A 14850-nucleotide genomic window follows, 5' to 3' on the forward strand; every position below is an offset into this window, starting at 1 on the left:
TAAATGAGATATATTGTATAATTATGCTTACTTATATTGATGAAATTTGCATGTTATACAAATATAGTTATCAAGATTTATGATAATCGTATGAATTTATGGTCACATATATGGGATTATATGTGAATTATGGTTTGATTTGTGTATTAAGTATTGTCATTTATGTTGTAACAAATATTTCCTAACTTCACTAATGGTCTAAGTCACATAGACTAAGATATCAAGTGATGAGAAGGTCAGGGATGAGTTCTCACATATCGCGACATGAGTATGTGCAACATGGGTTGAACTCACATTGATTTTATGATTCGAAGATTCGTTTGTAAATTCACATCTTGGATTGGATAAAATGTTAGTTTCTGGTTAGAGTTATTTAATGTGTTTTCCAGAATGCATCAATTGATATTTCACTTGTTGAATATCTTTCATGAATAGATCCATGTGTGATATATATGATTAGGATATTGGATTGTGAATGAAAATGATTTTTTTATGACTTATTAATTAAAATGTATCTTTTAATAGATTTTCTTAAGATACAAATTTTGTTTTTAATAGCTTACTTTTGCATGTGTTGTTGTGGTGTAATGTGCGATGACAGTACTATGTACACGATTTATATGGGTACAAGTGCATGATAAATATTTGGATAAGAATGAAGAATTGTTATTTTAAATTATTTTTTCTAAAGTTTGTGTACTTATATATATATATATATATATATATATATATATATATTGTAAAGTTTAGATTATAATTTTTATTAATATAATTTTTGTACAAGTTCTTCGATAAATTTGTAGTATGAATAGGAGCGGCTCAAGAGTTCAGGAGGTCTAAAACAAACTTAAAAATTGAGGTCTTTTATTTTAAAATTTATTTTTCAAGCTTTTTTTTATGTAAAAATTTAGGTCTTTGAATATAATTTGATGAAGAAAAGTGCCTATAAAATCTATATCATTGATTTTAATAGAAGCTTGTTTTACAAAAAAAAATCTCTCAAATTTGTATCAATATTCTTCCATTGCTTGAATCATATATATTTTTATCAATCAGGGGTTTGAGAATCAGAGTTATCCTCATCACTAGCTACTTTTTTTCTATTGTTGGTTTCACCTATATCTATATTTTTTTTTATCTTTTTCATTCAAATAGCACTCACCTGTATTTTCTAATTCAATTTTCTTATCTATTTTTATAAATTTATTCATAGCTCATTTTTGTCATGCAATTAAAGCTTTTGGATTTTAAATATCCTGATTCAATTTCTCTAGTTAACATATCTACATATTTTTATATAGAATAAAAAAAATATAACATATAAAACACTAGTAAGACAAGTATATGACACAAATGAGTTAAAACAATTAAACATGGTTCAGGTTGTTAGGAAAGTAAACTCAATAGTAAACTTTTAGTGTCTTAAAGTAAGTCTCTTTCTCCTTCTCAAATCTCATATTTTTCACGAATCTTTAGAGTTTATTTTAAGATTGATCATTAATAATAATAATTAAAAAAATATTGTTTTCTCAACTTGATAGTAAATCTTATTTTTCCAAAACTTAAATGATCTTTCTGTATAAAACTTAACTTTGAATTATGCTCCAATTAATCTATTATCTACAAAAAAAATAATAAACCTTAATCTAATTAATAGTTTTGTAGAAAAAATTCAGTTCTTTGTCAAGATATATGCAAAAAAAAAAAAAAAAACTCTATCGAGAAACCTGTAAATCTAAAAGTACTGAAAATAATTCTGGACAAAAGAAACACATTTCTAATTCTAATACAAATCCAACAAATAAAATAAAACAACAGCAACACAAATAGAAATAAAAAAAATATTCTAACCAGAAATGAGGAAGAAAAGTTTGGTACGCACGAGCAACGTGAGATTAAAGAAATGTAATTTGTCAAAACCCTATTCCTAAAATAGGACTCTAGAATATAAGAAATGAGAAACAACAAAATTGATAAAGAGATAAAAGAAGAAAATAGAATAAGATTGATTATAAGAAAATAAATACAACTAATCATTGTCTGTTCTGTAAACAAAATAATAATTTACTAAAAAAAGATTTTAACTCGATAAATATCATTTTTAATATCAATAAAAATTAACAAACACTCATAATAATTTAATTAAATTTTATTCTTGCACATAAACTTATAATTAATTTAATAGAGCTATATTAATAATAAAATATTATTTTTGAGACCATTTTTTTTCTTAAACATAATTTAATAGAGGTATATATTAATACTATTTTTTTAGACCTTCTTTCTTAAATATAAGATTATAATTAATTTAATAAAAAAATATTGATAGTAAATTTTTTTTAGGCCTTCTTTCTTTGGAGACATAAAGCGAGTGTTTCACTTGCTTTATCCTTGAACCGGTCTTGAATATGAATAATAGTAAAATTTTATGGTGGTGTTATAGATAGTTTTTTCATTAAATATTTACTAACAAACTAGTGTCTTTCTTTTCTTTGTCATTGTGATCGGAGGAAGGTATGTTTGTAAATGGTTGACTATGTTTTTTGTATCTAACATGATTTTCTATTTTCATTCGTATCTCAAACTTTGATCATGTTAAGTCCTTATATTTAAGAAATTATGAATACAATCTTTATCGTTCAATAATATTAACTATTTTTTTTGGGCGTGACAAACAATAAATCACACTTTTCTTTTAAGATGTTGACTTGAAGATGTTGATTTATCGTTTATCATGTCAAAAAACAATACAATAATCGTTGTTAGACAAAAAGAAAAAACCACATTCATTCACTTTTTAAGTATAAAAATCTAATAGAATCAAAATTTGAGATAAAGACAATAATCAAAATTGCAGGTTAATTATTTTTCGATTCCTGAACTGTAAAATTATATAGGTGAACTATAAAACTAATTTAGATTATATACTTTTTAAAAGTTTATAAAATTAAAAAAAAACGTAAAAACTAGTTTGTATATAAGCTAAAATAAAAATTTAAATAAATTATATAGGTGAACTATAAAACTAATTTAAATTTATGAAACATAATTTTTTACTTTTTATTCTTAAAAATGTTTATAAAAGAATTATGAAAATAGACCACATATAGTTTAAGATAAAATTTACATTCTGTTTTAGGTATAAATGATGTTTTTGTGTAATTTACTTTTACCTTTAAAAGTATATTTTATTGAATTTATTATATAATTTGAAGATAAAATTTTAACTTTAATTAAAAAATTAGCATCATAATAATTCGTTTTGCTGTATGATATTTTTGTTTGGCTATGTTTTTTTTTTCTTTGAGAAATCTTAATTGATTGTGTAGATATTAAATGGTTAGAGTAGTAGGTACAACGTGACTTTGGCTGTGTGTCATAGCACTGTAATGTATTAGATGTGACAGCGTGAAAATGACGCATCAAGGAATCTTAAAAACTACTCAAACACGTGTCACTCTGACTGATGCATGACAACATTCTATGATGTCATGCTTCTATGTCATTTTCTAGAACCTATTATTTATTACTTCTCACCTTTCCGCTACCAGTCAATAACAACAACAACAGGCATGGCAGTAAAGGAGAGCTACTTTGACTTTATATGTTGTTGCAAATTTTAAGTTATTGAAAATTTAAAAGCTAATGGGTTGAATTAAAAGTATTTAATAAAATTAATTACAAAATTAGTTCATAAATATAAAAAGGAAAAATAAGTTATTTGATTTTTTAAAACTAAAAGAATGATAAAAATCAGATTTGAAACAAAATAGTGAAGCTAAATATTGAAAAACTAGTCGTGTATTGGGGATCTTATTTTTGCAAACCATTTGTTTTAAGAATAAGTTAAAAGACACTCATATAAAATGTGTATATATAGAATATGGTTGTAGAAGAATTTTTTTCATAATTATTTCCAGAAATATAAAAAAATAGGTTAAAGTCATAATTTTTAAACATCATAATCTTTTATAAAATTATTAATTTCGTTTCACAAATTCACACATAACTGATTATAGCTTATAAAAGTACTCTGGAATAAGACTTTTTAAATTTATAAAAAATGAATATAAATGTGATTAGATATAGAGATATATTTGTTTTAGGGATGATTATTGATTTGGTCTCTAATATTTTGAGTTGGTTCAATTTGGTCATTAATTTTTTAGAAAGTTCAATTTGATTCTCGAATTTTTAGAAGATTCAATTTGGTATTCTTATTTTTTTAAAATGGTTCAATTTAGTACCTCTCGTTATATTCTAATTAATGTTGTTTGTATACTGGTGAGCTATCGGTATGCAATAGAAATGTGAGTAAAATTGTTAATTGAGTTGATTTGTTTGTTAGGTGTAATTAACATCATTTTAGTCTTTCTATTGATGTTTCCTTGATAAAGTGTATTCAATATGATATTAAGATTAATTATTTTATTTGTTGCATAATAACAACTCACCATAATACAAACATCGTGAATTGAAATATAACAGAAAATACTAAATCAATATACTTTAAAAAATAAAGATACCAAATTAAATATTTTAAAATTTCGAAAACCAAATTTAACAAACTTAAAAAATTAGAAACCAATTCAATAATTATACCTTTAATTTAATAAAACATTTCGATACTTAATTCTTAAAAAACTCCTGTATTTTATTTCTATTTATTTCAAAAATGTTTTTATATATTTGGCTTATACAATCTAATATCAACGTGGCAAGTTAGTATAGGAAATGTGGTCAAAGTTAAAACGCGTAGGGAAACACGAGAACCGTACAAAAATAAGCAAATTAAGGAAATAAGTCATCATGTGTCTCACGCGGGATGTTTCTTGTATGGTAGTTTGGGACAATTTTGTTTAAATATAAAATCATGTTTACTAAATAAAACGTTTGTGATACATAAACATCCCATTTTCCCCCCAACCCAACCTCCGTCCAACACAATAAAAATTATATTTACTTGTTAAGGTATAAAAAATAAGATATATTGGAATATTATTCCTTGTTAAGATTTGATAAGACGACAAAAATGAGTTACTATTTGAAGATTTAAATGAGTAGTTAGATGCTAAAAAATGACTTGTTATTTGAAGGTTTAAAAGAATAGTTTGATGTAAAAAAACAGTTATTCATGGAGATTGAAGGTAACATGTTTTATCTTAAATTCCTTTTGGGTTGAATTTTTCATCTTTACTCAAAGTTCTTACGAATTTTTTATTTGTTTTATTATTTTCTTCAACCATCACACTTCATTCTCCTTTTTATATTTAAAATTGCTATAATTTCACGTTCGTGTTTATTCTTATGATGTAACATCACCTTTCATAAAAGTAAGTTTAAAAATATTATCTAAGCTCAATTGATTCATTATATTTCCACCTTTTAATACTTTGTGAAGTCTTATACGATATTTATATTTATCAAGTCTCTTTAATCCATTCAAATTAAAAAAATTATTAAATTTCCTAGCCACAATAAAAAAGAAAATCACAAACTTATTTTTTATTAAAATTTACACTCTTGACTTTCACTTATAAAAATATTACTTCAAAACAATAAAAAAGTATGATATGCATAATATAAAATTATTTAATCTTTTCAAATTTATCCACTTTTATGAATAAAAACTCCTATCTTATTCTCTCTTTTTTTTTCAATTAACTTTTAAACTTTACAACTTTTACAAAATATAAATTGAACTCTAACACCGTTTTAGTTTAAGTTTTTAAACTTTTATTCTTACATAAATAATGACTTTTCTAAAACTAGAGTATTTTTTTTTTAATTTTAAATATCAAACATTCATGATAGTTTTCTGTCATAATTCATTTCATAATGTATTAAAATATAATAAGATATATTTAGAAGAAGGAAAAAAAAAACAACAAATAGGTATATATTCGATATTTCTAATTTTAATTTTTATTATGTCTTAGTGTTTGAAAAAATAACTTATAAAAGATAAATAATTGGCTCGGTAAAATAAGTACTAAGGTAAGGAATCAATAAAATAATTAAGAATAGAAGTGATATTTATAAATAGAGATGAAATGTTTTATTATTAATATACAAAATTTATTTGAGTTTTTTATTCAAGATTAAATATGTTTTTAGTTTTTTAACTTCCGATGAAAATTAGATATAATCTCTATTTGAAAATTTGACACAATTTAGTACTCCAATTTTCAAAAATATGTTAATTTAGTCCCTTTAATCAAATATTGTTAAATTTATTTGACGTTTCAAATGCATTTCATGATAATATTTGAGTTGTTTACACTGTTTGACACATTTTCACTTCAATGTTAGCTGAGAAACAAGTTTAAAATATCACATAAACTTAAAAGAAAGATTGGTTAAAAGAATTAATTCACACATTTCTAAAAACGAGGAACTGAATTGGTCTAAAGTTTCAAAGATGGACTAATTCAAAATTTCAGTGAAAGTTAAGGACTAAAAACATAGTCAACATTTTTTGTATACATAAAGACTATCATTACTCTAAAACTATAATTTTTCTTTCCTCCGCACTTTATCTAAGATTCTAACCAATCCACTCATCTTTGTGAAAATCAATGTTCACAACAAGAGTCTTGATGTATAACATATACAATCCTAGTCAATCACAATTTTACTTTGAGTAGGCTAATTTTTATTTTGTGTTAAAGGATCTTAGCATGTGACTTAAATGGATGTTCAAAATGAATATTTGATTGACTAGGACTGTCATTAGGATGTGTTCAAATTATTGATATAAGCTTTTTAATGTACAAAGAGTATTTTGCAAGAGCTAGAGTTATTGAGTCAAAGACTCAATTTAGGTAAAAAAAACTATTTGTTTTATCGTAACATATTTGACTAGATAATTTGAATATGTGAGGAATATAATCATTCTGATTGACTTGATTAGTTGATATGTGTTAATGGTTTTTGGATATGTGATGGTTGTTGGTTTTTGAGTATAGAAAAGTAGGTTCAATGACTAGTTAAATTGGTTTTCATTGATTTTATTTTACACCAAACGTAACACTTGGATATATAAGAAATGATATAAACCAAAATTTTGAAACCAATTTGATGATATGATGTATTTGTGGAGCTTTTAAAATTGTGGAGACTTATTAGGCGAGCCAACTAACAAATAAATGAAATTCAATTTGTGAAAATTTAGAAATCTAAAGTTGTTTTACTATTTGAGCAAGTCAATTCGTTGGACGAGCCTTTTAAACAAGGTTATCGGGGCTCTGGTCACATAGTGAGTAAACGACTAGTTGTGGAAAATTCATTTTCCTAAAATTTAGAGAGCTCATGGTTGTTTGGTTTTTAAGCGAGTATGGTCTCGTTTGGTGGATTCTTTGGTTGAGAACTTTTTGTACTTGCTCACTGAGCAAAATTTTAGATATTAAATTCAAAGAGCTCAAAGAAGATTGATTGTTGAGGAGTCAAGAAATCGTTGGACGTGTATATTTTCAAAGGTGTTTTAATGAACAAATAAAGATGTTCATTAAGTTAAAGTAATCGAGCACATATTTGATTTTAATAATTGTTAGTTATGTTTGTATTAAAGAAAAAATAACTTTAATATGTGATAACATGAAAAAAACCATTAAGGATTTTATATTTATAAAGGAAAAAATAAAAAGAAAAAATAAAATACTCCTTTCAAAGTTAATTGCATATTCACGTTAATTTTGTTTTAATGAAAAATTAATAAAATATATCTAAATATGAGTATTTAAAATTTAATTAAGGTTATACTTTTTTCAATAGTCAGTGATGTTTAAAATATTATGTAATATTTGTTATGAATAACTCTTTTATGAAGTTTTCTTTCTTAATTTTTGTCATTGTGAGAAACTAACAACATTTATTGTTTTATTATATTTGCTCGCTTTTAAATATTAGAATTGTCAAAATGAATTAAAATCTGGAAGTTAAATCAATCCACCATATGTTTGAGTTGGATTAGCTTAAATTTTTTTTTTTTGCAAATGTCAATATAGTTTAAAATAGATCCGATCTACTAAGGTAGTAAGGTATAATATAGGGATGAATGATTTATTTATTATCTAAAATGAGAAAAAATAAATTTTTAAAATAGGTTTGCAATTTTTAGATTTTAGTTACATATTTAAAAAAAATGTAGATTTAAAAAAAATTGTAATTTTCTGTAAGTAAACCAACCTATTTAACCCACAAACTCGTCGTAAGTTGGACCAGACACAAATTTTTTGAGCTCACTAATAAGTAAGTCGAGTTAGGTTAACTCACTAAGTGAAAGTGACCAACCGTGGTGGACCAGACCAAGTCGAGTCGGGTGGTTTGTTTTGGCAATTCTACTAAATGTAAATAGTTTTATCTCCTATTTTACAAGTCCTTTGTTTTTAATATTTTAATTTTTTAAAAATAATACATTTTTAATTATTATATAGGAACTGAAATTACATCTTTCATAAGTTTCAATTGAATAGAACTTTAGTAAGATGAAGTTCTCTTTTTTTAGTGGTATTAAGTTTTAAAACATTTTATTAAAGATTTAATTCCGATAAAAGGAATAATAACACTTTAAAATATAATAATTTGAGTAATTTCAATCACGTTTCCATTATTTTATTAAGTATTAAAAATTTGTATATTTTTTAATTGGTATTTATATTTTTATTTCTTTCCATTAATTATGTGATGTGATTGTTATTCTCATTCATCATCTAACTTATTTTTATATGTGAAAGATATGTGAGAAAAGAATTGTCAGACAACGAGATCGTCGTACTTAAAGATCTAGAGATTTTTTTTCATTAGTATTAGACTATTTTGATTCTTCAATATTTTTTCAATAAAAAAATAAAAATAAAAATAAAATATTGTTTTACATTAATCACAAAATCTCACATCCTTAGCATGACAATAAACTATAAAAATAACACTATTTCATTACAAAAAACAAACATAATGATAAGAACTTAGTTATAAAAATGTTAGACATAAAAAAGTCAACTTTTTTAAAAAAGTTGTTTTGAACTCCTATTTACAAAATAGAGTTAGTTGATTTTGTCTTACATAAGAGTAAAATCGTTAAAACTCATGACAATATTCAAAGTGAGTGTGGTCGGTATTTTTTTTTTTTTATATAAAAAAGGGTTATTATGATACATAACAGTTTACGCGTAATCTTAAATTGAACTGAAATCATATATGTCATGACTTTAGTTTTGTGTATTTTTTTTATTAATTGAATTTTTTAAGTGTAGAGATTAAATAATTTTTTTGTTTTTTTATTTTAGTTGATTTTGTTGTTAATACTAAAAACAATAATATTGGAATAAAAATATTTCTAATGTAATGATCTTCATACTTTTAGTTTAATGAAAAATATTATTAATTCTAACAAATTTTATCTAGAATTTACTAATTTTTACCAATTATTTATGTTAATTAATTGTATAAATCATCTAAGATAAAAACAAGAAAATATTTAATATCCACACTTAAAGAAAACCAATTAATTAAAAAGAATTATACAAAACTGAAGTCGTTAACATACATGACAATTCATTTCTTTAATAACAAAGAAATTGTTACCTATCATAAGGACTTCTTTAAAAGAAATTGATTATGGCCACAACCACTTCACTTTGAACGTGGTCGTGGTCATGAATTATGATGACTCCACATTAATATGTAAAAAAAAATTAAAATCAACTAATCTTATTTTGTAAATAAAATTTCAAAACATAACCTTTTGTAAAAAAGCCTAAAAAATTTCAAGAAAACTAACATTAATTCGGATATTGTTTCACTTATATCATGATGGATTATATTCTTAATATATAATAAGTAATCATAAAAATTAATTTTTACATAAAGAATTATAAAAGTTTTGAATACCGATAATCTTTTAATAAAAAATTAACTAAAAATAATAAAATATTTAAGCAACTTAAACCTCTAAAATATTATAAATTTATATTATAACTTATCTCCTTCCTCCTTCTTTCCCAAGCACTGCCATGGAAGTGAAAAGGCACCATTATTATTAAGTTCGAAATACAGTAGAGGAGAAAAGCAAAAACCACATTAACTAATAACCACAAATCTACAAATGAGGTTAGAGAGATAAGACACCCCTTTATAGGTTTCAGACATGATCAAGAAAACACAAGTTCTCAAAGCGAAAGACTCAGATCAATACCCTTTTCTGCACCCTCTTTCTTTTCACAGTTTTCCCTCTGAGAAGCACTAGGCTCTGAACCTGATTTTCGTTGCTCAGCTTCCTCATAAGCGAAATCCTCAACCTGAAACGTTGGTTTCCAAACCCCAACCCTACTATTTTCTTCCTTACTCATAATCTCACCCCTCTTGCTCCTTCTGTCACCCGACTTCAAACCCATCCATCGATCACGTGCCTCGCGGATGTTTCTCACCAAAGCGAAGAACGTCTCCATTTGGGCTTCGTCGTCGTCTTCGCAGCAAATTAGCTTCCTCTTCTTGCTGCTGCTACCACTCATCTCCATGGCCAGACTAAAAAAATTGAAGAGAAGAAGAAAAAAACGAAGGTTCTGAGAAAAAGAGAGGGCGCATGCAGTTCTGTGAAGCAAGGAGACAGAACGCAGTTTCTTGGTTACTTCTTCTTCCTTACCAGTTATGAATATAAGGACAGCATCATTGTGGCTCTCCATCATCACCAACTTTGCCATATTATTTAAGGAATCTAAATGACCAATATGCCACAAAAATTATAGCTTTGTACTATTTTGTGCACAGCCGTCAAAGTGACGCTGTGGCCCACCTCAAATTTGAATGAGGTAATAATGCCAATTTTTTTTACATTTTACAGAGTTTTATTTTGCGACCTGGTTTATTCAGAGTGAATCTTGGGTGAACCGAGTTACCTACGAAACTCAGATATATATAAGTTATCTTTTACTATGGAATTGAGTCACTCAACTCAACCACACACTCAATCACTATCTCTCGAATTGTGAAGAAAAGTGTACTGTATGCCTCATCGGGCTATCGACCACGTCCAGTCCTCAGGTCCATCGAACAAGGTTGGGAGGGCTCGTACGAAAAAACATACCCACCGGTTTAACGGCCTCGCGGATGAACAATATAGGACTATCGGTTAATCGGGCAAACAAATAAACCACGTATATCTTAAGGAACCATCGGTCGATCGGCCTCGCAAACGAACCACGTTAGGGGCCATCGGTCTATCGGTATCACAAACGAGTCTCAACTTAAAAGAACAATCGGTCGGTCAGCCTACATATTAATTACGCTTTACTCCAACACGGACCATCGGTCCTTCGGTCCCACACGAACAGCGCATTAACTTGATAAAGGACAATCATTTGACCAGCCACCGGGTCAATCGGTCGGTCAATCTCCTAAGGTTCGCGTAGCGCTTTATATATGACCATCGGTCCATCAGTTATAAACGAATGATTCACTTCTTAAAATCAAGATATAACCAGCCCAATCAAGCGGCCATCGGTCAGTAATCTTGATTAGAGGATCATTAGGCCGTGATTAAGGAATCCTAATCACAGGCCCACACCGAAAACTATAAATAGGGCCCAAAGGTAGGTTGGTGAGGATCTTTAATTCGCATTTATTACGGTAGTTACACTGATACACCGATCGGTCCTTTAACTGACTTAAGCATCGGAGCCTTTTAGACAGGTACCCCGATCGTCTGTTCAACCGATCGAGCGAGGAAGTGAATTTCTTGGAGAAGAAGTTATTGCAGTTGCGAGAAGAGGAGATTTCAAGAAGAGGAGTAAGATTGAAGAGACTTTTAGTAGACTCTTGGTCCCTACACCCGAAACATTTTGGCGCCCACCGTGGGGCCGAGCAGTCATCTTTAGACCATACACCCTTATGGTGACCACGAGGAACCGAACTAGCAACATGGACGGAGGAAGGATGGCAGATGATCAAGCAGACATGAGGGAAATGATCAGGGCAATGCAACAGAGGATGGATGAGATGCAGAGGAACTATGAGGTGCAGATGCAGATTCTGTGTGAGGAGAACGCCGCCCTTCGATGAAAGAAGGAGGGTATCCCGTCAACACCCACTGTGCCCGATCCACTCAGATTGAGTCGGGTGCAGCAACATCGGGACGCCGAGCGGGTGGAAAGTCGCCCGCCCCCGATAGGGCAGGAGCAATCACAGCCCCCTCGGGTAGAAAAGACACAAGCATCGAGGGGAAACCTTTCTCACACGATGGCCGAAAGCTCTGGGGCCAACGAGGGAGGTCACCCTTCTCGACAACCGATCCATGTGGCGGGGAACTTCCCCTTCACTCAATTCATTCTGGAGACGCCGCTACCAGAGAGATGGAAAATGCCGACGTTCGACAAGTACGACGGCACGACGAACCCTGACAACCACATGCAGGTCTTCACGCACCAGATGATGTTCCACGCAGTGAGTGACCCGATCTGGTGTCGCGTTTTCTCGACCTCCCTAACGGGAGAGGCGCTGGAGTGGTTTTCTGAGTTGTCGGCCAACAACATCGACTCCTTCGCCGCTCTGAAGGCTAGGTTTAGCACGCAGTTTGCACCCCTGCGGCCGACTATCCTGACGGTAGATAATTTGGTGAATATCTGGCAGGAGGATGGGGAGTCGCTGAGGAGTTATCTCGATCGTACAATCGTATGTCGGTCAAGATAAAGGACCTCAGCGATGAAATCGCCCGGCATCACTTCAAGTACGGGCTGCAGCCGGGTGTGTTTGCAGACAAGATAAGCCGCAAGAAGCCAAAGACGATGGAGGAGATGAGGAAACGAGCGGCTAAGTTCATACAGATGGAAGATATGCAAGAGTTTAGGGTGAAGAAGAGGGAGAAGGAAGATGCAGCATCCCAGAAGAGTACCCCCCGACCGAGCAAACCCCTGGCCCGGCCCAACGAGAAGAAGACACATAAGTTTACAACGTATACCCCATTGGCCGTTTCCCGGGCAAAGATCTTGCAGGAGGCCTTCAACACTGACTCACTTCCTGCGGCCAGGAAGAAGCCCCCACCTCCCGACGCCGATGGCAGCAAGCACTGTCAATACCATCGGACGATCGGCCATACCACCGAAGAATGCCACACACTCCGCGACAAGATTGAGGAGCTAATTCGGCAAGGGCATTTGAAGAAGTACATTCAACAAGATCGCCCCCAACGAAGCCCGATCGGAGACAGGAGCCCTGCACGGAGGCGAGCCCCGGCCAGGTGGGGGAAGCGGAGAGAGCCGGAGCCCGAGAGGCGAGAAAGGGAACCATCCAGGACCCACCGAAGCCTGAGGAGGAGTCGCAGCCGGAGCAGGGACAAACCCCTGAGGGGTTATATCAATACCATCTCCGGAGGATTCGCCGGAGGAGGATCGAGCTCATCCGCTCATAAGAGGCACGTTCGAGCGCTAAAATCAATTCATCTGGTAGAGAAGAAGGTGCGGTCGATGCCTCCCATCACTTTCACCGATGAGGATTTCAAGGCTCCTGATCCTGATCACGATGATCCAATGGTCATCTCCATTGAGGTAGCCGAATATGGAATCGGGAAGGTGCTGGTGGACCAGGGGAGCTCCGTCAACATCTTGTACTGAAAGACTTTCCGGAAGATGAATCTCTCCGAAGATCTGATTATCCCCTACAATGAGCAGATTGTCGGATTCTCGGGCGAACGAGTAGACACGAGAGGCTACCTGGACCTCCGCACCAGGATCGGCTCACGAAGGGATGGTCGTGAGGTAAGGGTTAGATTCCTATTAGTAGAAGCTAACACCTCCTATAATGTATTGCTAGGAAGACCTTGCCTAAATGCTTTCGGGGCGATCGTCTCTACTCTGCACCTGGCCATGAAGTTCCCGTCTGATAAGGGAATGATATGCACTGTGCATGCGGACTAGCAGATCGCCAGGCAATGCTATGCCGCTGGGTTAAAGATCGCTCCCTACAGCCACCCTAGAAAGCAACACCGTTCGGAGGTCGCCATGACTGACCTAGACCCCCGAACGAACACGGAGGATCGGATTCAACCCGGGGGAGATACCAAGGAGATCCCGATCGGGACGCGATCAGATCATGTAATGAAGATAGGGGGAGCTCTGAGGCCGAACGAGGAGGAACTTCTGGGCACAGTCATACTGGAAAACAAAGACCTTTTTGCGTGGTCGTCGGCCGACATGCCGGGCATTCATCCTGACGTGATGTCCCATAAGTTGGCCATTTTCAGAGAAGCCCGACCGGTCGCTCAGAAAAATAGGAAGATGGGGGAAGAGCGAAGGAAAGCGGTCGAAGAGGAAGTGAAAAAGCTGGAAGGGGCCAGTTTTATAAAAGAAATCAAGTATACCACGTGGTTGGCAAACGTGGTGATGATGAAGAAGGCGAGCGGGGAGTGGAGGATGTGCACGGACTTCACCGATCTCAACAAGGCATGCCCGAAGGATGCATACCCCTACCCAGCATCGATCGGCTGGTAGATGGAGCCTCAGGGCACAATTTCCTGAGCTTCCTGGACGCGTACTCGGGGTATAATCAAATCCCTATGTATGGTCCAGACAAATCTAAAACGGCGTTCATCACCGATCGAGCCAATTTTTGTTATGAAGTCATGTCGTTCGGCTTAAAGAATGCAGGGGTTACCTATCAAAGGCTTATGGATCGAGTCTTCAGAGGGCAGATCGGTCGGTACATGGAGGTATATGTGGACGACATGGTCATAAAATCGTAGACAGTTGAAGACCACGTTCGCGACCTTAAAGAGGTCTTTCACCAAGTGCGCAAGTACAACATGCGTCTCAACCCTGAGAAGTGTGTTTTCGGAGTGCCGGCCGGAAAATTTTTGGGGTT

At 32.1% G+C, this 14850-nt stretch overlaps 2 protein-coding genes across 2 annotated transcripts; one reads left to right on the forward strand and one right to left on the reverse strand.

The window, feature by feature from the left end:
• Positions 1 to 10016: 10016 nt before the first annotated feature.
• Positions 10017 to 10782, reverse strand: LOC114192228. Its single transcript, XM_028081872.1, has one exon. The coding sequence runs from the start codon at positions 10698 to 10700 to the stop codon at positions 10170 to 10172; it is 531 nt and encodes a 176-aa protein (XP_027937673.1). The 5' UTR covers positions 10701 to 10782; the 3' UTR covers positions 10017 to 10169.
• Positions 10783 to 12779: 1997 nt separating this feature from the next.
• Positions 12780 to 13604, forward strand: LOC114191322. Its single transcript, XM_028080491.1, has one exon. It carries the CDS (start codon positions 12780 to 12782, stop codon positions 13602 to 13604), a length of 825 nt encoding a protein of 274 aa, XP_027936292.1.
• The last annotated feature ends 1246 nt before the right edge of the window (positions 13605 to 14850 follow it).

This window comes from Vigna unguiculata, chromosome 7 (genome assembly GCF_004118075.2).
Source record: "Vigna unguiculata cultivar IT97K-499-35 chromosome 7, ASM411807v1, whole genome shotgun sequence".
NCBI classification, from domain to species: Eukaryota; Viridiplantae; Streptophyta; class Magnoliopsida; order Fabales; family Fabaceae; genus Vigna; species Vigna unguiculata.